Here is a 24,760-nt window from a genome sequence, read left to right as displayed (position 1 = left end):
TCTAAAGTACTTGTCTCTTGGACTCCTTGAGTCGTGCGAGCTTGGTTTCCTTGACCCGTGCCACTTGTAGCTCCTTGAGCCGTCTGTGAATTCATAAAATTTTACAAGTAGCTCAGTAACATTTGTAACATTTGCATTGAGTGCAGAAAGGTTGCGTTCAAGTACGCTTTGGTGATTTTCCAAAGTCTTGAAAGCAGCCATATCTACAAGACCATGATCTCCTAGATCATTGTCGTCATGCGTATTAGCGTCGACAGCATCCGTGGTGCCCTGGTTTTGATCTACGTGCTCAAAATCAAAAGGGTGTGTAGGTGGGATATCCTCATTGGCCATGATAAACACACACTAATGTAAAGAGAGAAAAAAAAAAGTCAACTTATATCTTTTAAAACTTGAAGTCTTTGTGTTTTTTATGCTCGACGATTTGCGTTGCATGCGAACCTCGCCTTGCGGAAATTGTAGTGCTTCACGTGTTGTTCGTCGTAAGAACACCTTCATGGATTCTTTATAAAAATTCGTCGTTTTTGTGAAGGCTTTTGTGCACTTTGAAGATACCTCCTTGAGAAAGAAAGAATTTTTGGAGGAAAACTTGCCCTTCTCTAAGAAGTGAAAAGGAAGGGTGAAACTACTTCCTTGAAGTTTGAAACTTTTCCTTTCCTTCTAGCTTTCTTGTCAACACAAGTATGCTATTTTTTCTTGCTATACACAACAAGGCTCAATAGCTTGATGGTAAAGTGTTGGTCTCTTATGCTCATGGGGTGGGTTCAACTCTCCTTTATGCAAGGGTTAAGCGGGCCTTCTTATGTGCATAGCCAATTGTGCCAATAGGGCCTTAGGAGCCTCGATGCTATAGAGTTGTTGATCGAGTTTGCCTTGGTCACCCACTATGGAGGGCGTAGGTGGGGCAGTTCAGTTGGCTGTCGATGTCTGCCTTCGCGCGCTGCACACAGAAACCTGTGTCTGCCTTCTTTTTGTTGCACAGCGAAGACATCGTTGTGTCTGCGGAACGTGGGAGAGAAGCAGCACGTTGCATGCACATGCAATCCACCTTCCTCCTTTCCCAAAGAAAAAAAAAACTCCTCGTTTTTGTGTGCAATGTGTTTGCTAAACCATGCAGCCACTCCCGTCCTAAAACTACATCAGCACGATCCATGTTCATAACTTGAAAGTCAAGGGTCATCGTATGATCTTGAACAATAAGCTCAACCCCTTGAACTACCGTGTCCCATACTTCTTTATCATTCCCAAACATCTGCTCTACCACATACTTGTGAGAGCAGGAAGTCTGTGTAAGCTTCAATTTCTTGACTAGCTTATAGTTCAGGAAGTTATGAGTTGCACCATCATCCACTAAAATACAAACACGTTGTCCGTTAATAGTGCCATGCATGCGAATCAATCATCATGGGGGCCAAAGGTGGTTGGGCTGCCACATTGAAGCAAGCACACAACACTTGTGCTTTTCTTCCATATGAAGAACCTCTACAATACAATATTTAGGAGATGAATCTAATGTGAGGCGTTGCACCGTGTGACCGTAGTCTTAGTGGGAATGAATCGACCCATCTTTGTGAGACGGTCTACAATTACCCATATGACATCATGGCCACGATTTGTAGTAGGTAGTCCTACTACAAAATCCATAGAGATACTCTCCCACTTATCTTGTGGAATCTCTAAAGGATGTAAGAGGCCACCTATCTTGAGGTGCTCTACCTTATTTACTTGGCACTATTGGTAGTTTAGTACGTACTCTTGAACATCATGATGTAAGCTAGGCCAATAAAATTACCATCGAACTAAGGCATACGTCTTACGAATATCTGGATGACCAGCACTTGGACTATCGTGACACTCATATAAGATTTGGCGCATAGTGTCTGAGTCCTTTGGCACACATACTCTACCCTTGTGGAGTAAGTAGCCATCATCAATGGAAAAAATATTTCATCGCTTAAGCTCTTCCCGAGTAGGGATGGAGCTCTATGTGTTGGAGTTTTTATCTGTGCGTGCAGAGACATGTTGATCTGGCTGTACATAGACATGTGTATGTGAGGGATCCCTTTTTAAAACTGCACCTACACTTTAGCATATGATTGATCTTGTGCACACTTGCCACGTAATGACTCCAAAAATCCACTCTTTGTTTCCGTGAAAGCAAGTGAATTAATTTGAGGCATCCGACTTAGTGCATCTACTACTTCATTATATCGCCCCTTGCGATATCGTAGCTTACGATCATAATCTTGAAGGATTTCTGTCCATCTAGCTTTTTGACCCTTCAAGTCCGTTTGAGTAGTAAACCATTTGATACTCTCATGGTCAAAAACTACTTCAAACTCGGCAACATATAAATAGTGTCACCACTTTCATAAAGCGTGAATTATGGCATAGAGCTCTCTCTCATAGACAGAATATATAATTCTGTTGAGCTCTATCTAACTTTTGACTTTCAAAGGCTATAGGTCTTCCCTCCTGGAGAAGTACCACACCAATTGCTTTATCACTAGCATCAGTCTCTACCACAAACAACTTAAGTGTGTCAATATTTGCTAGGATGGGAGAAGTGGCTATAGCTACCTTGAGTTGTTTAAAACTGCTTTTCTGGGCTTCTTCCCAATACCTTTTGCTTTAAATTGATCCATCATAGGAACAATAATTTTGGAGTAATCACGGATATACTGTCGATAAAATCCAGCCATGCCTAAGAATACTTAAAGCTCCCATGTGGGGATGTGGTCATTGAAGAATGGCAGCGACCTTGTCAGTGCCCATCTTGATACGAGAATAAGAGATCACATGAGGTGGTAATGCATGTGCTAATCTCCACCCAACCGTGCTATCTTATAGCCTCCCCCTAGCGTACACATTGTCCGACCGTGCTGGTGGCCTTGCCCGTAGGACCCATGTCCTTACAATGTGCATATGGGATTACTCTATATTGCTTTCTTTGTTAAGCATGCTCCTAGATAGGAGAAAATTTAGAGGTAAATTGAAGTTTTTTACAAATTTCTCTGGGCTTTGTAGATTTTCTTGCCTTCAAATTTATAATTTAGAGGTAAAACTAAAAAATTATAGTTGTGATTATACTAAACCTAGGTTTTTTAAAGCACTAACCAATACACAATCCTTTTTTCTATTCCAATCGCACAAATCCCGTGCAAATCGAATCAAATGCCCTCATGAGCGCACAGGGTCACGTGGACGCACTCAAACCCATGACCTGGTCATGGATGTTGAGTACTCAACCAACCAAGCGAGCTCCTTTGGATGACGGATACACAATTCTATTTACCACAAACTTTGAAAATCCAAAAATGAGAAGTTTTAGAGGTGAATTTCCTATCTTTGAAGGTTTTGGCACTAAATTTCTATAGGCTTTGTAGGTCTTTGTGCCTTTAAATTTAGAATTTAGACATAGGTGGAGTTAAATTTAACTTGGGTTTTATCAAGTACTTGCCGGTACACAATCCTTTGCCTTCAAATTTAGATTTTATAGGTGAATTTCAAAAATTGCAGGTGGGATTAGACTAAGCCTAGATTTTTTTCTAGCAGTCGTATACACAAATAAATCCTTTATACAAACAAAAACATTGCTATTGCATATTAATGACAATGCTCCAAAAAAAAGATTAAAGGCAATGGTACTTTAAAGAAACAAAACCCTCCTAATGCAAATTAAACGTGTTGCTCAAGAAAAACTTTTCTCCAAAACTTTAAGCCTTACTTCTTAGCCGCAGTAGCGCGCGGGTCACATACTAGTTCTATATAAGTTATAACTTAGACCTGAGTTCTGCTGGGGTAAGGAGCATCATAGGTCACACCTCCTCTCTAGCTTTCTGAGAGAGGTTGACTAAACTCAAGGTGGCAACTTTTGATTTGAAGATCACATCCTACAAACAAGGAGAGCAAAGCCCTCCGAGAATATAGTCTATCACGTACGTTTTTCGTGGCACTAGTAGGAGCAAAATTTTCATTCGAGAATGCTACCATGTTTTCTCATTTTATGAGAATAGAAGGTGAGTCACCCTCAGCCCTTATAAGGTATTGCTTTAGAGATGGGTCGGGAAACAGCAGGGGGAAGGAGCAGCGATGAACACCATCAATAGTAAACTCCTTGGAATTTTGTAGCCCTGCAAATCGTCCCACTAATCCACACAAAAATGAAGGTATTAGGCTATAATTTCGGAAGCAAAGCAAGCAGCATACGTGGCAGAAGCCTCTGGCCAATGAAACGTCCAAGCTGATTCACTTTTCAGCGCATTCTTCTCGTCAGCCGTCATTTCCAGCTCCTCCCCGTGTGAATGTGACCAAAGTTTAGGTTTATCCCCACTGCCCCTGCTCACCTTCGGTGCGACTCGGCTCTTACAAACTATATGCCTCCCGGCAAATGCGGCAATCCCAAAACTGAGAGAGGAGTTCCAGACGAACCAAAGACGGCACGTGGTGGGGAAGGTTTTGCCTCCATTCGCGTTTGAACCCGTTTGAGCGTTTCTCTTTGAAGTGCATTCAATCAGCAGTCCACCTCTTTCGAGAAGTTTCCAAGCTCCAGCTCGGCCATGGCGACTGTGTTGATGGAGCTTGGGCTTGCAGGAGGAGTATACCTACAGCAACGGTTTAAGATATGGCCAATGGTGCGATGATTAACCAGCCAACTGATCTTCAGCTGCACTGAACGACGTATCTTTAATCTTCGGAAGATATGGAGCGTCAACAAGCTTCTGCAGATCATGCAAAAAATCCTGAAGGTCTAGGCATTCAAGCTGCTAGTGAGTACCTGCTTAACATCTATTTATGTGAACTATATTGCTCTTCTCTTCATTGTTACTACTGCTTGACTTGGGACCTTGACATCCCTAGCAGTGCCGAAGGCAGTTTCAGAAGATACTAAGGCAGCAATTAACGCTGCTTTGAGAAGGGAAGACAAGAAGCTCACGGAAGCCTCGGAAGCTGCAAGGGGTCTTGATTCCTTCAAGTGCTTCCTGTCAAAGAGAACAACTACTATCGAAGTTGTTCCAGAGTTTTCTGGTTTCCAAGGCCTTGACAGTGCCATTAAGCTGGGATCTGCGGAGAACAAACATGACCTGGTTCTTCCACATAAAGTTTCTTTTGATGAACTGAGAGAATGCAGGATGCAGATGAGTGCATATGATTATCTTACAGACCCATCCACTCTAAAAGATCAAGCCAAAGGTATTCGTGTTTTGTCGTGTCTCAACTCTATTTGCAGATGCCCGTCTTGTACTTCCAGGGCTCTTCATGTTTAATTTCTCTACACGCAGATAGGAAAAGGCTGACTGCAAAATTATAATCAACATAGTGCAGCCATTGGTGTAGCTGTTTCTTCATTAATCATAAAATAGGTTTTTTGACAGGGATGGTGGTAACTTTGGAGCTAGAAAGACCCCTCGGAGAGGCTGCCACAACGACCATGTTAGAAAAAGATGTGGAACTCAAAGATGTATTAATATGTCCTCACTCTCAAGAGGCATGGAAGACATCAGCTAAGGTAGAGGGCACTGCATGTGATAATGGTGCTCTTGGCTTGGATATAGATAGCGCTAATGACAATAATGGACATGCAATGACACTCCCAGACATGTCATCAGTTCTAGCAGGTAGGAATGTGACCTGAAGACTCCATGTCTTCCAGCTGCATACTGACCTAAAGGCCTGAGCACTATAAAATTTGTTTCTTTGCAGATGCTCCTTCTGTAGAAGCAGCTGGTTGTATGGAAGAAAACAACAAAAGAATATCTGCTCATACTCAAGAGGCGATGATAACAACAACAAAGGTAGAGGGTATTGCAGATGTAGGAGGTAATTTCTTTATTCGCTATCTAATGGTTTCCTTGAGTTAACGTTGAAGGTCTAGGCATTCAAGCTGCTAGTACATACCTGCTTAATCTCTATTTATGTGTCTTCCCTTCTTTGTTACTGGTGCATGAAACAACTGTTTGACTTGGGACCTTGACACCCCTTGCAGTGCCGAAGGCAGATATGATGGTTTCAGAAGATACCAAGGCAGCAAACGCTGCTTTGAGAAGGGAAGACAAGAAGGTCACAGAAGCTGCAAAGGGTCTTGATTCCTTCAAATCTTTGCTGTCAAAGAGAACAACTACTGTTTTAGGTTGTTCGAGAGTTTTCTGGTTTCCAAGGCCTTGACAGTGCCATTAAGCTGGGAGCTGCAGAGAACAAACTTGACCTGGTTCTTCCTTTTGATGAACTGACAGAATGCAGGATGCAGATGAGTGCATATGATTGTCTTACAGATCCATCCACTCTAAAATATCAAGCCAAAGGTATTCATAATTTATCGAGTCTCAATCTATTTGCAGATGCCTCTCTTGTAGAATTTAGCTTCATCCCTGAATGATGTCTTCTCTCATCACAGGCTCCTCCAAGGCTCTCGCATTTAATTTCCCAACATGCAGATAGGAAAAGACTGACTGCAAATTATAATCAACATAGTGTAGCCATTGCTGTAGGTGTTTCTTCATTAATCGTAAAATAGCTTTTTTGACGGGAATGGTGAAAACTTTGGAGCTAGAAAGATCTCTTGGAGAGGCTGCCACAACAACCATGTCAGGCAAAGATGTGGAACTCAAAGATGTACTAATATGCCCTCACGCTCAAGAGGCATGGAAGACGTCAGCTAAGGTAGAAGGCACTGTATGTGATAATGGTGACCTTGGCTAGGATATCGAGAGTGCTATTGACAATAATGGACATGCAATGATACTCCCAGACATGTCATCAGTTCTAGCAGGTAGAAAGAAGTGTGACCTAAAGACTCGCATGTTTTCCAGCTTCATACTGACCTAAAGGCCTGAGCACTATAAATATTTGTTTCTTTGCAGATGCTCCTCCTGTAGAAGCAGCTGGCTGTATGGAAGAAAACAACAAAAGAATATCTGTTCATACTCAAGAGGTGAAGATAATAAAGGTAGAAGGTATTGCAGATGTAGGAGGTAATGTTCTTTATTGGCTATCTAATGGTGTCCTTGATGAACATAGACATGCAATGATTCTTCCTGACAAGACATTCACATTGTTAGGTGCAGATAGAAGGGAATGTAACCTTATGATGCCACGTCTTACATGTTCATCATCTCAAGACGAACCTAAACATCTTCCTAGCACCACGAACATCTGTGTCTCTGTGGAGGCTCCAAGTGTAGAAGCTGCTGTTCTAGAAAAGAATCAGTCTGCTAAAACTTCCCATGGTGAAAAAGCCATTGCAGCTGGGCCTTTTACAAGCTTTCTTAAACCAATGATGAAAACAATGGAAGAAAAGTTCAAGAAAAGTCTGGGAACTGAACGTAGGCGAGCTTTGCATGAGGCTGCAATGGTGGAATTCAGAGGCCATGGACCTGATCCTTCACCATATTGGATCCCTTGCAAGGTCTTGCAAATGCTCAGTGATCTCCAAATTTATGAAGGAAGCAGCTTCAACCCTCTTTTTGATCACCTGTGGCATGGTATGTTGCTTACAAGCTTCAAACAAAGGTCATCAGTTGAAAGCCCTAGCAAATGGTGTATTTTCATGGGCCATTCCTACACGGCCAATTCTTGAATATATGGTGGCTATGTCAAATGGCAAGATTGCAGAGATTGGGAGTGGCCGCGGATATTGGGCAGGTCTGCTGAAGAAACTCGGAGCCAACGTGGTAGCGGTTGACAATTTCACAGAAAAACACTCCTTGTCTCTTTATTTTCCTGACACTGTCCACATGGATGGGGAGGAATTTATCAAGCAGGGAGGTGCACATGGCCGTGCACTCCTCTTTTGTTGGCCCAGAAAAGATGATCCACTTCACCAGTTTAGCTCGGCAAATGCACGAGGTCATCATGCTCGGCAGAGGCATGCTTGAATGCATTTCGTGGAGACACTGTTTTTTTTGTCGGAGAGAAAGATGATGGATGCACATTCGACATGGAAGCGTGGATGCAATAAACTCCCAGGCGGAGAGGAATGTGGAGGCTGGAGAAGCAGATGAATATCCCATGTTGGCCGGGGATACATGATGTTTTTGTGTTTCGTAAAGCAAAATGGGGCAAGTGGCAAGAAGAAAAACAAGAACAAGAAGAAAGTTGCCAAGGAGGCAGAGAGTTTATTAAACTTGGTCAATGTGGATGTTAGTTTGGAAGCGGCCACAGCTGCGTATCCGGAAAGCAGCCTCTGCAATCAACAATAGATCAGAGATGATGACTAGGATTGCAGCATGCAGTGGCTTAGTCATTAAGGATTCATGACTACCTTAAGCTTAGACAGTGTCTGAGAAACTCTGATGCATACTTCCATATATACTTAACCTTTTGCTTCATAAATACATCAGTCATGAAATCTGTAATATATCTAATGTCCAAAAAGTGATAGATAGCTTTGATCTAATGCAAGAGTCACCTTTGATATAATCCTGGATTTTTCACAAGCTGAAGCTTTGTGACATTTTTCGAGACATTTTGCGAGCAAGGGGCAGGTGGAAAACATCAAATGAGAGGAGGCTCTAGACTTTTCATACATACATATCAGGGGTTCTTGTGAACATAGGTTGCACTGATTATAATAGGCTGGGGCGTGGAGAGTGAATCATCAAGGGTTGATCAATTGGCCTGCATCACCAGAACCACTATAGGAACAGGGACATCATTGTCGTGGGGTTTTCCATTGATTATCTTCTTCTTCTATTACTACTAAAGAGCTTAAGAGGCTTATCTTGTCTGTCACTCCCTTTTCTCATGGTGATTCAAAATTTCGTTGCTTCGATGAGCTGCCTGCATGCCTTTTGTAGTTGGGAGGTTGAAGCGGAAAGCAGAAAATTACTGTTACTGAAGTCTTGTATCAGTGTATGTGATATGGTGAGCAGAGAATGTGAGCTCATTCAATATAGAGTAATGGTAGTGACCATTGACTGGGGCCAAGAGATCTATAGGTGGTGAGATCCGGGTGGAGGATGGTGAGATCTGAGGGTGGAGGATGTAGAGTGATGCAGAATCACAAGCAAGCATAATGGATCTCAAAAATCAAGACATGTTGTGAAAGGAGGAAATACAGAGAGGTTGAAGGCATAACTACAAATTGGGAACCCTAAACCCTTTCCCAAAGAGGATTGATTGAAACTATGACTAAGAGGGTAAACCACGCATCGATGCTTAGAAGCTGGTTAAGCACTTGATTAGAAGCCCCATCTTAAAGTTCAAAGACGCACAAACATGGAAGTCCTTACAACAATGACGGAAACTCAGAAGGCTCACTACCAAAGTGTATTGGGCGGGGAAGATCTCATACCATTCCAAGTCATTATAGCTTGAATAAATCATGATTAAGGTCATGGAAGCACACAAAGGTATGCAAATGCCTTGAATTCATGTTCAAACTAATTAATTCTTTCTTTGTTGAATTACTAGAGCAGTTATACTCTGATAAATAGAATTTATCACTTAATATTGAAGCCAATTGTGTGTGTGTGTGTGTGTGTGAGAGAGAGAGAGAGAGAGAGAGAGAGAGGGACAATACTCGAGACTAAAAGATGGGTTTGTTCCCTCTCGTAAGAGTATCTTTATTATTGGGGAGAAGTCTTTATACAAGCGCTTGAACCGAACATATTGTCACGTTTGTTCTAGAGAACATACTTGATGGTACTAGGAAGCCTCAGCTTCCATTCTCAAGGCAAAACCCTATTCCTAAGAACCTTTGTTTCTTACTCGAAATCCTTGAAGCCAGGGCTCTCGCCTCTGGAACTCACCTTCCAGATTCTATTCCCAAAGTCCTCTTTTGTAGATATTTTAGGAGCAACTTTGTTGCCTACAACAACACTATTCATGCTTCCACTCAACAAACCCCATTGTTTGCCTATTATGGTCAAGACCCAACGATGGATGTCCACATGAATCATCAAGTGAAGAATTTGGTTGATAGCCATAAACTTAGAAAGCATTCATAAAGAATTTACAATGAATATCAAAAGAGCTCAACAGAGGTATAAAGGCAGTCCAAACAAACAACAAATGCAATATCTACCATACAAAATTGGGGATCGAGTGTGGCTTCTTTGCCATGCCCTATGTTTATTTCACCCTTTTCAAAAGTTGGATTATTAAAGATTTGGACCATTTCAAGATGATTGGCCAAGTGGATCCAATCAATTATCATCTCCAGTTCCCACAGTCTATGCAGATTCATTTAGTTTTCATGTTTTAGTGTTGGAGCCATGTCATTGGTTCAAAGTTCACGACAACATTCATTAAGTCTTGTTCCCATGCCAAGAAGCAAAACCGGTCCTCATGGAACTCATCGCTAGAGGAGGGGGTAATGTCGCGGATGCTTGAGAGTCAGTCTTCGTGAGTTTTCTACAAGAAAGCACTAAGGAGATTCTAGAAATTCCTAGAAGATTACGGAAAAAAGTTGTTTAAGATTCTGAAAGATTGAAGAAATTTCTAGAAGGTTTTAAAAGATTCTACAAGCATCTACTAGATTCTAGAAGATTTAGAAGCTTGAGGAAAAACTTAAAAGATTCTTAACCTCCTTAAGCTTGAGCAAAAACCTAGAAGGTTCTTAACCTCCTTAAACCTGAGAAAGAACCTAAAAGCTTTTTAACCTTCTTAAGCATGAGGAAGCACCAAGAAGCTTCTTAAGCTCCATAAGCTTTAGTATAGATAGAGGTTTTGGGCTACAAGCCCCTGAGTCTTTCCAACACCAATTGTGAGGCTCATGCGAGGTACGTCCTCTTCCAATTCTTGTCTTGTTATCAAGTCTTGTTCTTGTAAGACCAAGTCTTGCCTTATATCCTAGTCTTGTAATTCAAGCCTTGTATCAAGTTTTCTTAATCAAGTAACAAGTCTTGTATCAAGTTCTCTCGATCAAGTATTAAGTCTTATAGTCAATGTAACATTTAATGGCCTAATAACTTATGTGTAGCGGAAATTAGCATGAACATAGTGGGCATTTCATTAGAATAGATTCCTAATGAGAATTACAAGAGTGCTTGGGTGGAGAGAGCAACAAAAAGCATAACACCTAGTTAGATAGCATCGACAATAATTTCAAAAGAGAGAGAAATTAAGCTATTGACAACAGTTGAGGACCGGATTTGCATGGAGCCGGTCCCCCCTCCAAAAGGCTTTGTATTATGGTTTTTCCCATCAAGAGAGACATTGTACAATACAATTCTTTGTGTTCCTTCAAGACTAGCTAGTGCAATGAAGATGGAAGCTTCATGCACCAAGCAAAACACTTAATCAAACACAACTTGAATTATCCCCGTTCTCAGACCCAAGACCTCACACACCTTCGAAGATGGTGAGAGCTAGCAGGGTATGAGAGTAGATTGAGAGGAAGAAGGAGTATCTTACGAGAAAGATGTACATCTCCTCACATAATCACTCATATTAGCATAGCTTAGCTTAGTAATTAGCTTGGTAGAGGAGATGAGAATGCATTGAAGCTTGGCTCTTGGTTGGATTTGCATCCACATGCCAAGAGAGTGTTGATGTAGGCTTCTATCTCACAAGCTTGGAGTAGGTGATGAGCTCTCCATTAAAGCTTGGGAGGAGATAGAGTATTCTTCCTTCACACATGGTCAAGTGTGAGTGTGTGTGTGTCAATGCCAAGCAAAAATCAGCCCCCTCTCTCTCTTGGGCGAGCCCTTGTTGCTAATTTGGTCTGGCTTTTGCCTCATTGGACCTCCCCAAGTCAAGCCAATGGGTATTAATCAGCATAAGTGATAGCCTTCTGACATGTGTCCCCCTTTCCCCTTTTGTGAGAGCTTTAGGTAATTAAATAATTAAACTAAACTCTCATTGGACCCCTTTGCCTCCTGGCCAATAGAAATCAGGCAAGCCATGGGGCTTCTGAATGCTCATTGGACCCTTTGGGAGACTACCCAATAGTCTTCTAGGAGACTTAATTCTCATTGGTTTCTTTTATTAAATGTTTTTAAATTAATTAAACTACATTTACTCTAGCTTAATTCTCATTGGTCCACTTCAAGGGTCTTCCAATAGGAATTGGGCACACATTGTGGGCATCTGGCCTAGGGAGCTGACATGTGTCTCTCATTCCCTTTGTGTAAAGGGAGCCTGTGTGTGTGTGTGTGGATTTCTCTCTCATCCCCTACCTTTAGGGCTCGCCCCCTCCCATGTAGGGATGTGCAAAGACTTTTAGAGCACACACAAAGCATCCAATTTTCCCTAGGGTTGACCTTTGGACACAACCTTTGAATTTTGGAACCTTAGCATTTTGGAAGTCTTAATCGGCTGAACCTTAGGGTCTTTTTAGCCCATTGTTGCACATGGCTCTTTTGCAGATGCCCCCCCCTTTGGATCCCTATTTTCCCTCCTTTGGATCCCTACTGTGGCCGGTCTGCTAGCTTAACCAATATTCTAGCTTTTTCTCCCCTGGCCTTCCCCACATTAAATGATCAGTTTAATATGAGAAAATCATTTAGGAGAATTAGATATTGATTATTATGACATTACCTCTCTCTTGAAATCATAGTCGTCCTCGACTATGGTGTAGAGAAGATAAAGCATGTTCATGAGTCCTTTTCTTAGCAGGTAGAGGATCCCTATGTTACCCTACGACATCATTCCATAATGGATGACTAGTCCATTTGGCGCTTGAGAGCCTGAGGCTGCCGCAAGCATGTCTGCACATTAGTCCTATCAATCTTCCATAGTAGAGTGACAAGCTCTACTTGGTGTTTGGGAGACGTCGTCTCCGCAAACTTGATCTAAGCATGCATACTACTTCATTTTTGTGCACAAATAAAGAAAAAGAGAGTCTTATAAGACAAAAATTTTGTTCATTTTTAACATTTTGTACATTTGCTTACTCTTGGGAAGCATTGTAAGCATTGACAAGGTTTAGGTTATCCTTTAATTGTATGCCTTGCATCCATCTAGCATCTTCAAAAGGATAATTCTTAAACTTAATAAGATATCGTCGGATAGTCTTACCGCCTCTTAGTACCTTGTCTTCATGTCGGAGAATGGACTCGGGCTGCAACACCTCTTCTTGGTCCTCGATCTCCGGTGGGTCTTCAATAGTTGGTTCTTGAGGTGGCTCTCCTTTGCAAGGCTTTAATAGGCTCACATGAAAAGCATTGTGTATGAGCCAATGATTGGGCAACCTAAGTTGATAGGCCATCTCATTGATTGGCCTAAGAATCTGGAAGGGACCATAGTACCTTTTTGCTAGTTTAGCATAGTACTTTTGGTGGCCCGTAGGATTCTTGCCCGTCGTGTGCCTTAATCGAGCCTTGGGAAACTTTAACAAGACCCAATCGTTTTCTTTAAAGGCTTGGGCTCTTCTGTGCTTGTCAGCAGCAGCCTTTTGCCTTTGCTGTGAGATAGAGATAGCATCCTTAATCTTTTGGAAAGATTCTTGTAGGTCTCGGCTATATTCATCTGCAGCGAAGATCTTCCCATGTACCTTAAGTAGCAAGGGACTTTTTTATCTTCCCTCAATTACCTCGAAAGGTTCTTTTCCTGTGGAAGTATGTACAGTGTTATTGTAAGCATACTCTACTAAGGGTAAGTACTTCTCCCATTGGGATCTTTGATCTACTTCCGTTACATAGGCTTTTAGTAGATCGAGAATGGTTAGGTTAGCTATTTCACTTTGGCCATCAGTTTGTGGATGATAGGCCGAAGAGAAGTTTAGCCTTGTTCCTAAATTCTCAAAGAGACCCTTCCAGAAATTACTGGTCATTCTAGGATCTCTATCCGACACTATGGATATTGGCAAGCCATGGTATTTGAAAATTTGTGAAATGAAGAGGGTTGCCATTTGATGGGCTTTGATAGTCTTTTTGACAGGTATAAAATGAGCTTGTTTACTGAACCTGTCTACTATCGTCCATATTCCCGTATTCCCATGGATAGACTTAGGCAATCCAAAGATAAAATCCATGGATATGCTCTCCCATGGTGAATTAGGGATTGGCAAGGGTTGAAGCAATCCAGGTTACTTCCCTCTATCAAATTTTGTCTTTTGATATACCACACATTTGGAAACATACTCTTGTATGTTCACTTTCATGGTAGGCCAATAGAAATATGTTTCAATTCCCTTTAAGGTAGACTGAATCCCTTGATGCCCCGCATACGCGGGAGCATGAGATTCATACATTACTTTCTCACGTAGTGAGTTAGTAACGCATAGTCTATTGCCATAGAGAAGATAACTATCTTGTAAAGTAAATGGTTCTTCTTTCTTCCCTAATGCAAGGGCTGAAATCACATCTCTAAAATCGGGATCAATAGCATACTCATCTATCATTGAAGATAGATCATTGTGAGTTGCTATGGAAACCGCATTCACTCTCGGTCGTCTTGAGAGTGCATCGGCTACTTGATTATGCTTGCCAGCAATGTGAGCAATATGAAAATGAAATTGCGAAAGGAAATTTGCCCACCTCATTTGTTTGTCGGAGAGCTTGGTTTGTGTCATGAAGTACTTAAGACTTTGGTGATCCGTTCGTAGAATGAAAGGAGTCCCCAATAAATAGTGCTTCCATGAGTCTAAGGCATGTAGAACTGCAAGGAGTTCCTTTTCGTATATGCCTAGAGCTTGCTCAATAGGGTCGAGCCTTCGGCTCTCATAGCCTATGGCGTGCCCTTCTTGGAGCAAAATAGCTCCAAGGCAATCACCACAAGCATCGCATTGGACCTCAAATGGTTTTGAGAGATCCGGTAGTGTAAGCACAGGTTGAGAGATAAGCTTTTCGAAAGCATTGTTCTCCTTAGCAGACTATGTATACCTAACGCTTTTCTTTGTTAGGTCATGTAATGGTCCTGCAATTTGTGAGAACTTTTCTATGAAGCATCTATAGTATGCACACATACCTATGAAGCTTCTTAGTTCATGAAGATTCCTTTGTTTAGGCCATCCTTTTATTACCTCTAACTTGGATGGATCCATTTGGATGCCATCTTGAGACATAATGTGACCTAAATACTGAATCTCTTGCAAGAAAAATTCACTTTTCTTTCGATTAACATAAAGTTTATTCTCTCTTAAAACTTGAAATATTACCTGGAGGTGTTGCTTGTGTTCCTCCAATGAATTAGAGTAGATGATAATATCATCAAAGAACACTCCAGTGAAGGTTCGATGAGGCCTGAACAGCTTCTCCATCAAGCGGTTGAATGTGGCTGGTGCATTGGTCAAGCCAAAAGGCATGACAATGTATTCGTAAAGACCAAATGTAGTACGAAATGCGGTCTTTACAATTTCTTGATCAACTATCCTTATTTGATGATAGCCACTTTTTACGTCAATCCTACTGAAGTAGGTCGATCCTTGTAGCTTATCAAATACGTCTTCTACCCGTGGAACGGGAAACCTATTCTTGATAGTGATCCTATTTAGTGCTCTATAGTCGACACACATACGATATGTGTCGTCTTTCTTTTGCACTAATAGCACAGGTGAGCAAAATGGAGATGAGCTAGGCCTAACCATGCCCTTCTCAACTAACTCATGCACTTGCCGCATAATCTCCTCTTGTTGAGCTTGAGAAACTCTATAAGGAGGTTTATTAGGCGGTGAACTTCCTGGAAGAAGTTCAATTGCATGGTCATCATTACCTCGTTTAGGAGGTAGTTCACAAGGGATGTTGTCGATAAAAACATCTTGAAACCCCTTGAGAAAATTGGATAACTCTAATTCCTTTTGGTTGCTTTTATTTTCTTTTGCTAAAGCATTAGGTTCATTTTGAGAATCTTTAACAAAAATCATGTACACGGAAATAGAGCTCTTTATTGACTTGTTGAAGGCTGGTGTTTGTACAATGGGGATGGTGTTACCCATCTCCTTAGCCTCTATATACATGTCTTTTTCCCTGAACTTAAAGGAGATTCTCCTTTCAAGAAATTTAACATTGGCAGCCAGGCGGTCAAACCATGGTGCCCCTAGGATTACATCCCCATGCTTGAGAGGAGAGATAAAGAAGTCCTCTTTGTCCACATAGCCTTGGACATAAAGCCTCAATTTCCCAATTAAGGGAGTGACTGAAGCTTTTTGCCCCTTGAAGGCACTGTCTGTGGGTAGGACATCATAGGTAAGGAAAGAGATGCTCTTCCCTCCCTCTTTCAATTTCTTCAACTTGGACGACCTCTTCCATGCGGCATAGGATTTCCTATGGCCTCTTCTTTTTGATGGTTCAAAAGTTGCACCATCACTTTCTTCAGAAGGTGGAGAAGAGGGTGACCTCTTTCTCGCCTTTTTCTTGTCTTGATCTTTGTCATCTTCACCATAGTTTTCATAAGAGGAAGAGGATGAAGAAGATGGAGAAGAGGGTGTCCTCTTTCTCGCCTTTTTCTTCTCTTGATTTTTATCATCCCTCTTTGAATTGTGGTGAGGAGAAGAATACGATGGTCTTCTCTGCTTTGGTGGTAATGGAGAGCGTTTAGCCCGCCGTCTTCGTGGAGCCATCTCTGTCGAGGTGGAGGGAGACTCGCTTCTTTCTCGTTCCTTCGGTGGAGGCTCCTTTGGGAAGGAGATGCATCATCAAGAAGTAAATTCTTGAGCCCTTCATATGGATTCTCTTCTTCTTCCCGAATCGGAGAGAGACCTCTTTTGGTAGTCTCACAAGGAGGCTTCCTAGGTGTTCTCTCGTCATGGTGATGAGCTTGGAGAATCCCGTGAGCACGGAGCTGCCGTTGCACTTCACTTTGGAGAGATGGATTGCCCATGGCTTGTTGAAGCCTAGAAACAAGATAGTTAACAAGCATTGAAGCATCATTAGTAGCTTGCTCATGAGCAAAATCAAAGTTATCAACATTAATTTCACTCTCTTTACTATTGTCAGCCATTCTAACAACTTTTAGGTGTAAACTTTTTAGGTGTACTTTGGCACTTCAAGCCCTAGTTGCTACTCCTCTTTACCCCTTTAGAAAAAGCACTCAAGCTACTGTACCCGTGGCTCGAATACCATTAATTGCAAGGAATAGAAGAGAGGGTCTTTCGACACCAAAACAGCACCGGCTCCTGTCAAGCTTCTAATAGCTCAATAGTGGTTAAGCCGTAGGCAATCCCTGTAGGACTCCACTATTAAGACCATAGCTCTCGACGGTGATGCCTTGTTAACTGCACGAAGGCAGGCGCAGTGCAAGGCTGAAAAATCCCTATTCTACTTACTCACAGGCAATTAGTAATACCAACCATTTGTAGCTAGCTTGAGGACCTCCCTTCTTGAGCAAGAAAAGAGAAACCTTAGGCTCTGATACCAATGTAACATTTAATGGCCTAATAACTTACGTGTAGCGGAAATTAGCATGAACATAGTGGGCATTTCATTAGAATAGATTCCTAATGAGAATTACAAGAGTGCTTGGGTGGAGAGAGCAACAAAAAGCATAACACCTAGTTAGATAGCATCGACAATAATTTCAAAAGAGAGAGAAATTAAGCTATTGACAACAGTTGAGGACCGGATTTGCATGGAGCCGGTCCCCCCTCCAAAAGGCTTTGTATTATGGTTTCTCCCATCAAGAGAGACATTGTACAATACAATTCTTTGTGTTCCTTCAAGACTAGCTAGTGCAATGAAGATGGAAGCTTCATGCACCAAGCAAAACACTTAATCAAACACAACTTGAATTATCCCCGTTCTCAGACCCAAGACCTCACACACCTTCGAAGATGGTGAGAGCTAGCAAGGTATGAGAGTAGATTGAGAGGAAGAAGGAGTATCTTACGAGAAAGATGTACATCTCCTCACATAATCACTCATATTAGCATAGCTTAGCTTAGTAATTAGCTTGGTAGAGGAGATGAGAATGCATTGAAGCTTGGCTCTTGGTTGGATTTGCATCCACATGCCAAGAGAATGTTGATGTAGGCTTCTATCTCACAAGCTTGGAGTAGGTGATGAGCTCTCCATTAAAGCTTGGGAGGAGATAGAGTATTCTTCCTTCACACATGGTCAAGTGTGAGTGTGTGTGTGTGTCAATGCCAAGCAAAAATCAGCCCCCTCTCTCTCTTGGGCGAGCCCTTGTTGCTAATTTGGTCTGGCTTTTGCCTCATTGGACCTCCCCAAGTCAAGCCAATGGGTATTAAGCAGCATAAGTGATAGCCTTCTGACATGTGTTCCCCTTTCCCCTTTTGTGAGAGCTTTAGGTAATTAAATAATTAAACTAAACTCTCATTGGACCCCTTTGCCTCCTGGCCAATAGAAATCAGGCAAGCCATGGGGCTTCTGAATGCTCATTGGACCCTTTGGGAGACTGCCCAATAGTCTTCTAGGAGACTTAATTCTCATTGGTTTCTTTTATTAAATGTTTTTAAATTAATTAAACTACATTTACACTAGCTTAATTCTCATTGGTCCACTTCAAGGGTCTTCCAATAGGAATTGGGCACACCTTGTGGGCATCTGGCCTAGGGAGCTGACATGTGTCCCTCATTCCCTTTGAGTAAAGGGAGCCTATGTGTGTGTGTGTGTGTGTGTGTGTGTGTGTGGCTTTCTCTCTCATCCCCTACCTTTAGGGCTCGCCCCCTCCCATGTAGGGATGTGCAAAGACTTTTAGAGCACACACAAAGCATCCAATTTTCCCTAGGGTTGACCTTTGGACACAACCTTTGAATTTTGGAACCTTAGCATTTTGGAAGTCTTAATGGGCTGAACCTTAGGGTATTTTTAGCCCATTGTTGCACATGGCTCTTTTGCAGATGGCCCCCCCTTTGGATCCCTATTTTCCCTCCTTTGGATCCCTACTGTGGCCGGTCTGCTAGCTTAACCAATATTCTAGCTTTTTCTCCCCTGGCCTTCCCCACATTAAATGATCAGTTTAATATGAGAAAATCATTTAGGAGAATTAGATATTGATTATTATGACAGTCAAGATTAAGTATTAAGACCAATTTAGGAATTTTGGGAAAAATGCACATATTTGGGACAATTTTGATGTCTTGGAGCTACTTGAATAGGTCTAGTTTATGGCAAGAGAGAAGTATAAAGCTCATAAATAGAGAGAAATTATAGTAGACATGACCTCCATCTATTAAAGATGTGAAGGGGGAGTTTGGCTTGTGTTTCTACGTGAGGGTCACTCAACTTATTGAAATTAAGAGAACTTATGGTAGGCATATATAGCGGCGACTATTTTGAATGTCCTCCATTTTCTAGAGATTTGAAAGGGGAGTTTGGCTTGTGCTTCTACGTGAGGGTCACTTAAGTTATACTATGTAATTCTAGATTTCAAGTTGTGGATACCTTGAATTTGGCACAATATACTTCAAGAAAAAATGAGGTGCAAATACTCCAACTGCATAAACTTAGGCAAGAGCGACCAAACACTAGTAATACTTGAGTCGATTTAAGGTTGAACCCTTCATTGCACAGTAAGACACTCAAGTTCCATATGTGCCACCATCCCACCACAAGTTCATTCATAACAAGAGCTTGCTTTATCTTGATACACTTGACTACGATGAGACACAATACTAAAGAAACTATTGTGCTCTCACTTAAGGAGACGGACTTTTTCTCATGATTTTTTTTTATAGGTGCTAAAGATCGTGAGCTCTTTTTTGGATACACCTCACACCTAGCTAGATGCGGTTGGAGGGTAGGGGATAACTTTGCCTTCCCAATGGACCAACGATCCCCTACCCCCACAAGACCTAGTTAGGTATGTGGTGCCTTCCTCTCGTAATGTTGTGGTACATCACAATGTAAGAACTATTATGGAATACGTATGAAACCTCTTGGGAATTCCATGATAGCATCCATTCTCTTATACAATCAAACTTGAGCCATAGCCATATAGATGTATGTGCAAAGAAAAAGATTCCAAATGACTTCAACAAGAAATTGAGGCTACACAAAAGCTCTATCATCGTAACACAAAAAGAAGGTGGCTCAAGATTGGTTTGAGCCATCATAATATAGATATCTGAGCAAGGAAAAAACATTCCAAATGACTCCAACAAGAAATTGAGGCTACACCAAAGCCTCATCGTTGTAACACAAAAAGAAGGTGGCTCGAGCTTGCGTTCGAGACATCATCATATAGATGTATGAGCAAAGAGAAAAAAATTCAAACCAATCCAACAAGAAATTGAGGCTACACAAAAGCCCCATCATTATATAGCACAAAAAGAAGGTGGCTCAAGCTTGGGTTTGAGCCTGGGGTATAAAGATATCTACTTTGTAACTTATGCAAAGAAATATCGGCCCCGGGGGCAAGTCACGTTGAGAAAATGGTTTAATGTTTGGAAGATTGAAGGCTCAATCAAAGATATAGCTGTAAGGTCTAGTAACTCGCCAATTCAAATTTTGAATGTGACGGAGCGTTGTTAAGTCTACTGTCTCTCAAGGCCTGCTTGCCGTCTCTCTATCGCATGCTTACTATTGTTGCTCTCTGTCACACACACAATTTGATTGAATGCATCTTTGCATTGCACAAGCCATAGTCCACTCCAGATCATCGCCACGGTGCTTGCAACAGCATTGGAACATGTACAAAAGGTTTTGCCTAGTACTACTGACCTTAAACGGAGAGCATTCTTACTGTTATCGTTCTTTGCGCAAGTATCATCAGCCTATAGCATAGGTCTTGGTTCCTACCGATACTGATGATATAGATTCCTGGCCATACAAACCCCATTGCCACCAAATATAGCCCCAACTATTGTAACTGTTGTTCCTCTCCCTGCATGACTGAGGAGGAGCTGCACAAGTACAATTGTAGCTGCAACTCTAGTAACTACTTGTAGCATCCACATGGTGCCTGACCTAGCTCTACCTGCGTGATGCGCATAGCTACTATGTTGGAATCTCGGAGGGTGCAACTAATACATAAATAAATGGAGGCCATGGTTTGCTTTAATACTAGTGTGTTGTTCTTGAGGGCACACGCCCTAGGAGAATAGCACTAATATACATGCGTACCATGAGTGGTTTGGGATTCCCATCAGTAATAATCCTTGCTTGGGACGTGCATGAGCTCGGTATATATTGATCGTGCTTTGTTGTGATGGGCCCGTCTATAGGTATAGGCATGTGTACATGTTTTGGGGGGGAAGTGGATGGCCCTAGTACTAAAACTCTCCTAGATGCAATTTGGCATGGGTGTTCTGAAAGCCTAGGTATGCTCTATAGACAAGTGAAACTTTTGTTACATTGGGCGATCATGTATAGGACGGCATACATTTTTGAATAGAGGCATGAAGTCGGGATGGGGCTCACTAGCATGACCACTAGCCGAGGGGTGTTGCTACAAGCAAAAACCATTAGTTAGTTTATTAAAGTTGTTGATGCAGTGTGGATAATGGTAGTCAAGTTGGTTGTTGACTCATGAGCATCTAGCTTTTTCATTGATTATCTTGAACTTGTAAACTAAGGTCCATGTTTGATGCATCCTCCAACTTTTGGATTAATTGTCGTGATCTTTTGAAATAAGGTCATCTTGTAACTTGCACTTCATCATTGATTCTAGTTATGTGTAACTTATTTTTTATTCCATGCTGCATAATTACTTAACTTTCATGTCCAATTTATTATCTAGTGCATAAACAATGTGGAGGCTCGAACTTAAGTTCGAGCCTCTACCCCACCTAGGTAGGAAAAAGAAGGGTCAAACCACTAGCTAAGGGGTGTTGCTACAAGCAAGAGCCATTTGTTAGGTTGGTGATGCAGTGTGGATAATGATAGTCAAGATGGTAGTTTACTATGAAGTGCATGAGAAATGTGGAGGCTTGAACTTAAGTTCGAGCCTCCCTCCCACCTAGGTAGGAAACTGAAGACTCAAACCACTACCTGGTGGGTGTTGCTACAAGCAAGAGCCATTGATTATTCTAATTAAGGTTGTTGATGTAGTGTGGATAATGGTAGTCAAGATGGTTTTTGACTCATGAGCATCTATCTTTTTCATTGATTATCTTGAGCTAATTTTAAACTAAGGTCCATCTCTGATGCATCCTTCAAATTTTGATTAATTGTTGTGATATTTTGAAATAAGGCCCATGTCATCTTGTAATTTGCACTTCAGCATTGATTCTAGTTAAGTGTAGTTTAATTTTTATTCCATGCTACATAATTACTTCTCTTTAGTTTCTAGTTTATTATCTAGTGCATGAGCAATGTGGAGGCTTGAACTTAAGTTCGAGCCTCCATCCCACCTAGGTAGGGAACAGAAGGCTCAAATGGCACTAACTATGGGGGGTTGCTACAAGCAAGATCCATCAATTACTTAAGTTAAGGTTGTTGATGCAATGTGGATAACGATAGTCTAGATGGTTGTTGACTCATGAGCATCTAGATTTTTCATTGATTATCCTGAGCTTTTAAACTAAGGTCCATGTCTGATGCATCCTCTAGTTTTTCATTAATTGTCGCAATCTTTTGATTAAATAAGGTCCATGTCATCTTGTAATTTACACATCATCATTGATTCTAGTTATGTGTAACTTATTTTTTATTCCATGCTGCATAATTACTTATCTTTAGTGTCTAGTTTATTATCTAGTGCATGAGCAATGTGGAGGCTCGAACTTAAAGTTTGAGCCTCCACCCACCTAAGTAGGAAATAGAAGGGTCAAACCACTAGCTGAGGGATGTTTCTACAAGCAAGAGCCATTTGTTAGTTTAATTAAGGTTGTCAATGTAGTGTGGATAACAATAGTCAAGATGTTGGCTTACAATCTAGTGCATGAGAAATGTGGAGGCTCAAGCTTAAGTTCGAGCCTCCACCCCACCTAGGTACGAAACAGAAGACTCAAAACACTGGCTAATGGGTGTTGCTACAAGCAAGAGCCATCAGTTAGTTTAATTAAGGTAGTTCATGTAATGTGGATAATAGAAGTCAAGATGGTTGTTGATTCATGAGCATCTAGATTTTTGATTGATTATCTTGAGCTTTTATACTAAGTTCATCTCTGATGCATCCTCCAGCTTTTGATTCATTGTCATGATCTTTTGAAAGAAGGTCATGTCATCTTGTAATTTGTACTTCATCATTAATTCTAGTTAAGTGTAGTTTAATTTTTATTCCATGCTACATAATTACTTATCTTTAGTGTCTAGTTTATTATCTTGTGCATGAGAAATGTGGAGGCTTGAACTTAAATTCGAGCCGCCACCCCACCTAAGTAGGAAACAAAAGGCTCAAAACATTGGCTGATGGGTGTTGCTACAAGCAAGAGCCATTAGTTAGTTTAATTAAGGTTGTTGATGTAGTGTGGATAATGGTAGTCAAGATGGTTGTTGACTTATGAGCATCTAGAATTTTCATTGATTATCTTGAGCTTATAAACTAAGGTCCATGTCTCATGCATCCTCTAGATTTTGATTAATTGTCGTGATGTTTTGAAATAAGGTCCATGTCATTTTGTAATTTGCACTTCATCATTGACTCTAGTTATGTGTAGTTTATTTTTCCTTCCATGCTGCATAATTACTTATCTTTAGTGTCTAGTTTATTATCTAGTGCATTACCTTAAGCCTTAGGAAGCTGAAGGCTCAAACCTAATGCTTAAGGTTATGCATCCTATTTCACACATGTGTTGGTGGTTGGAGCCTTGAACTTAAGTTTGAGTCTCCATATTACCTAACATGTTAAATCCAAGCCTTCTTTTCTTCACTTAGGTTGGGTAGAGGCTCAAACTTACATTCGAACCTCCATCCCACCTAGAGCATGTTAAGTTTCATGTCTCCCACGTGGGTGGGGTGGATGCAGTAACTGCAGTTCAATTCTTAAGTTAAGCTTCCTCTTTCTCACTTTGTGAGGTGCAGGCTTTGGACGCTCAAATGTAAGATTGAGCCTCAAGTATGAGAAACATTATCAGACATGATGGCATTGAAACTGAAGTCTGAGCCTCTATCTCACTTATGGTAGTATAGCGTAGCCAATAGGTAGATGATCACTACAAAAGAAACAAATCCATAGGCAAGTTAAGCAGACAGTCACCAAAAAAAAAAAAAATATTGTGTATCATCTTGTGGTTATGTCAAAGGTGTTCCATTAGTAGAGCTTGAGTGTGTCAACTAATCTATAAGAAGCCTTAAAAAAACTAAATTCTCATAAAAGTATTGATTTTCTTTTTTTAAATGTCAATCTTGTTATTATCTAATTTGTTTTCTCATGAGGAATTTGATGCACTCCATAGATTTAAAAAATGACTAGCTATACAAAATTTTCCCTAAGATTACTAAATTTTTAGCGCTATATCTCTATAGTGGCTCCTCTACTCTAGGTTAAGTTTCAACTTAGCATCTTCTTTTGATTTGAAACCTATCGTTAGGTTATAGTGGTGGGATAGATGAAAAGCAAGATTTGTAGGATTAAACTAAGCAATGGTATACTCAAATTATCTCAATGTCTGAACAAAATTTTCATAGTGGATTTAGCTTAGGTAGCTTGGCTTTGGTTCTAAGAATACCTTGGTATGTTATCCCTTATAGAGTTCTATTTTCTCAATAGTCCTTAACTTTTGAGTGTCTATTTTAAAAAAAGTGGGACTTGAATGAGTCCCAAAATTCCTAAATTGGTCTTTATTTTAATCAAGTCTCAAGATCTTGTTAATTAAGAGTGTCTCCTCTCACTCTCTTCTAGCTCGAGAGGCGTCCATGTGTTTCTGAGCCATGGCTTCTCGCAACCTTGGAGATGTTCTTGTTGGCAGGCAGATGCTCCTTGGTTGTGTCTTTGGTGCACACCATGGGGTATGGTGGGAGATCACCTGTGAGAATGAGAGAAAGAACAAGTGAGTGAATCTTATATTTATAAGGACCTATTTTAGAAGGGCCCTTTT

At 41.1% G+C, this 24,760-nt stretch overlaps 2 protein-coding genes across 5 annotated transcripts; both read left to right on the top strand.

The window, feature by feature from the left end:
* The first annotated feature begins 4,327 nt into the window (after positions 1-4,327).
* Positions 4,328-6,438, top strand: LOC147425372 (uncharacterized). Of its 4 annotated transcripts, XM_086500543.1 has the most exons (7): positions 4,328-4,769; positions 4,864-5,193; positions 5,376-5,618; positions 5,704-5,820; positions 5,987-6,130; positions 6,234-6,302; positions 6,395-6,438. In XM_086500543.1, the coding sequence occupies exons 1-7, from the start codon at positions 4,703-4,705 to the stop codon at positions 6,436-6,438; spliced, it is 1,014 nt and encodes a 337-aa protein (XP_086356669.1). In that variant the 5' UTR covers positions 4,328-4,702. The 4 variants fall into 4 exon arrangements, with proteins under 4 accessions (XP_086356669.1, XP_086356667.1, XP_086356668.1 ...); XM_086500541.1 differs by lacking the exon at positions 6,395-6,438 and having other exon boundaries at positions 5,364-5,618; positions 5,987-6,298; XM_086500542.1 differs by lacking the exon at positions 6,395-6,438 and having other exon boundaries at positions 4,861-5,193; positions 5,987-6,298.
* Positions 6,439-6,528: 90 nt separating this feature from the next.
* LOC147425371 (uncharacterized) lies at positions 6,529-8,331 on the top strand. Its single transcript, XM_086500545.1, has 5 exons — positions 6,529-6,612; positions 6,700-6,769; positions 6,861-6,971; positions 7,059-7,481; positions 7,612-8,331. The coding sequence occupies exons 1-5, from the start codon at positions 6,529-6,531 to the stop codon at positions 7,872-7,874; spliced, it is 951 nt and encodes a 316-aa protein (XP_086356671.1). The 3' UTR covers positions 7,875-8,331.
* The last annotated feature ends 16,429 nt before the right edge of the window (positions 8,332-24,760 follow it).

The sequence above is a fragment of the Adiantum capillus-veneris genome, chromosome 25, assembly GCF_014529385.1.
Source record: "Adiantum capillus-veneris isolate H3 chromosome 25, ASM1452938v2, whole genome shotgun sequence".
Classification (NCBI taxonomy): domain Eukaryota; kingdom Viridiplantae; phylum Streptophyta; class Polypodiopsida; order Polypodiales; family Pteridaceae; genus Adiantum; species Adiantum capillus-veneris.
The sequence above is the reverse complement of the archived record's forward strand: the minus strand, read 5'-3'. Positions and strand labels throughout refer to the sequence as shown.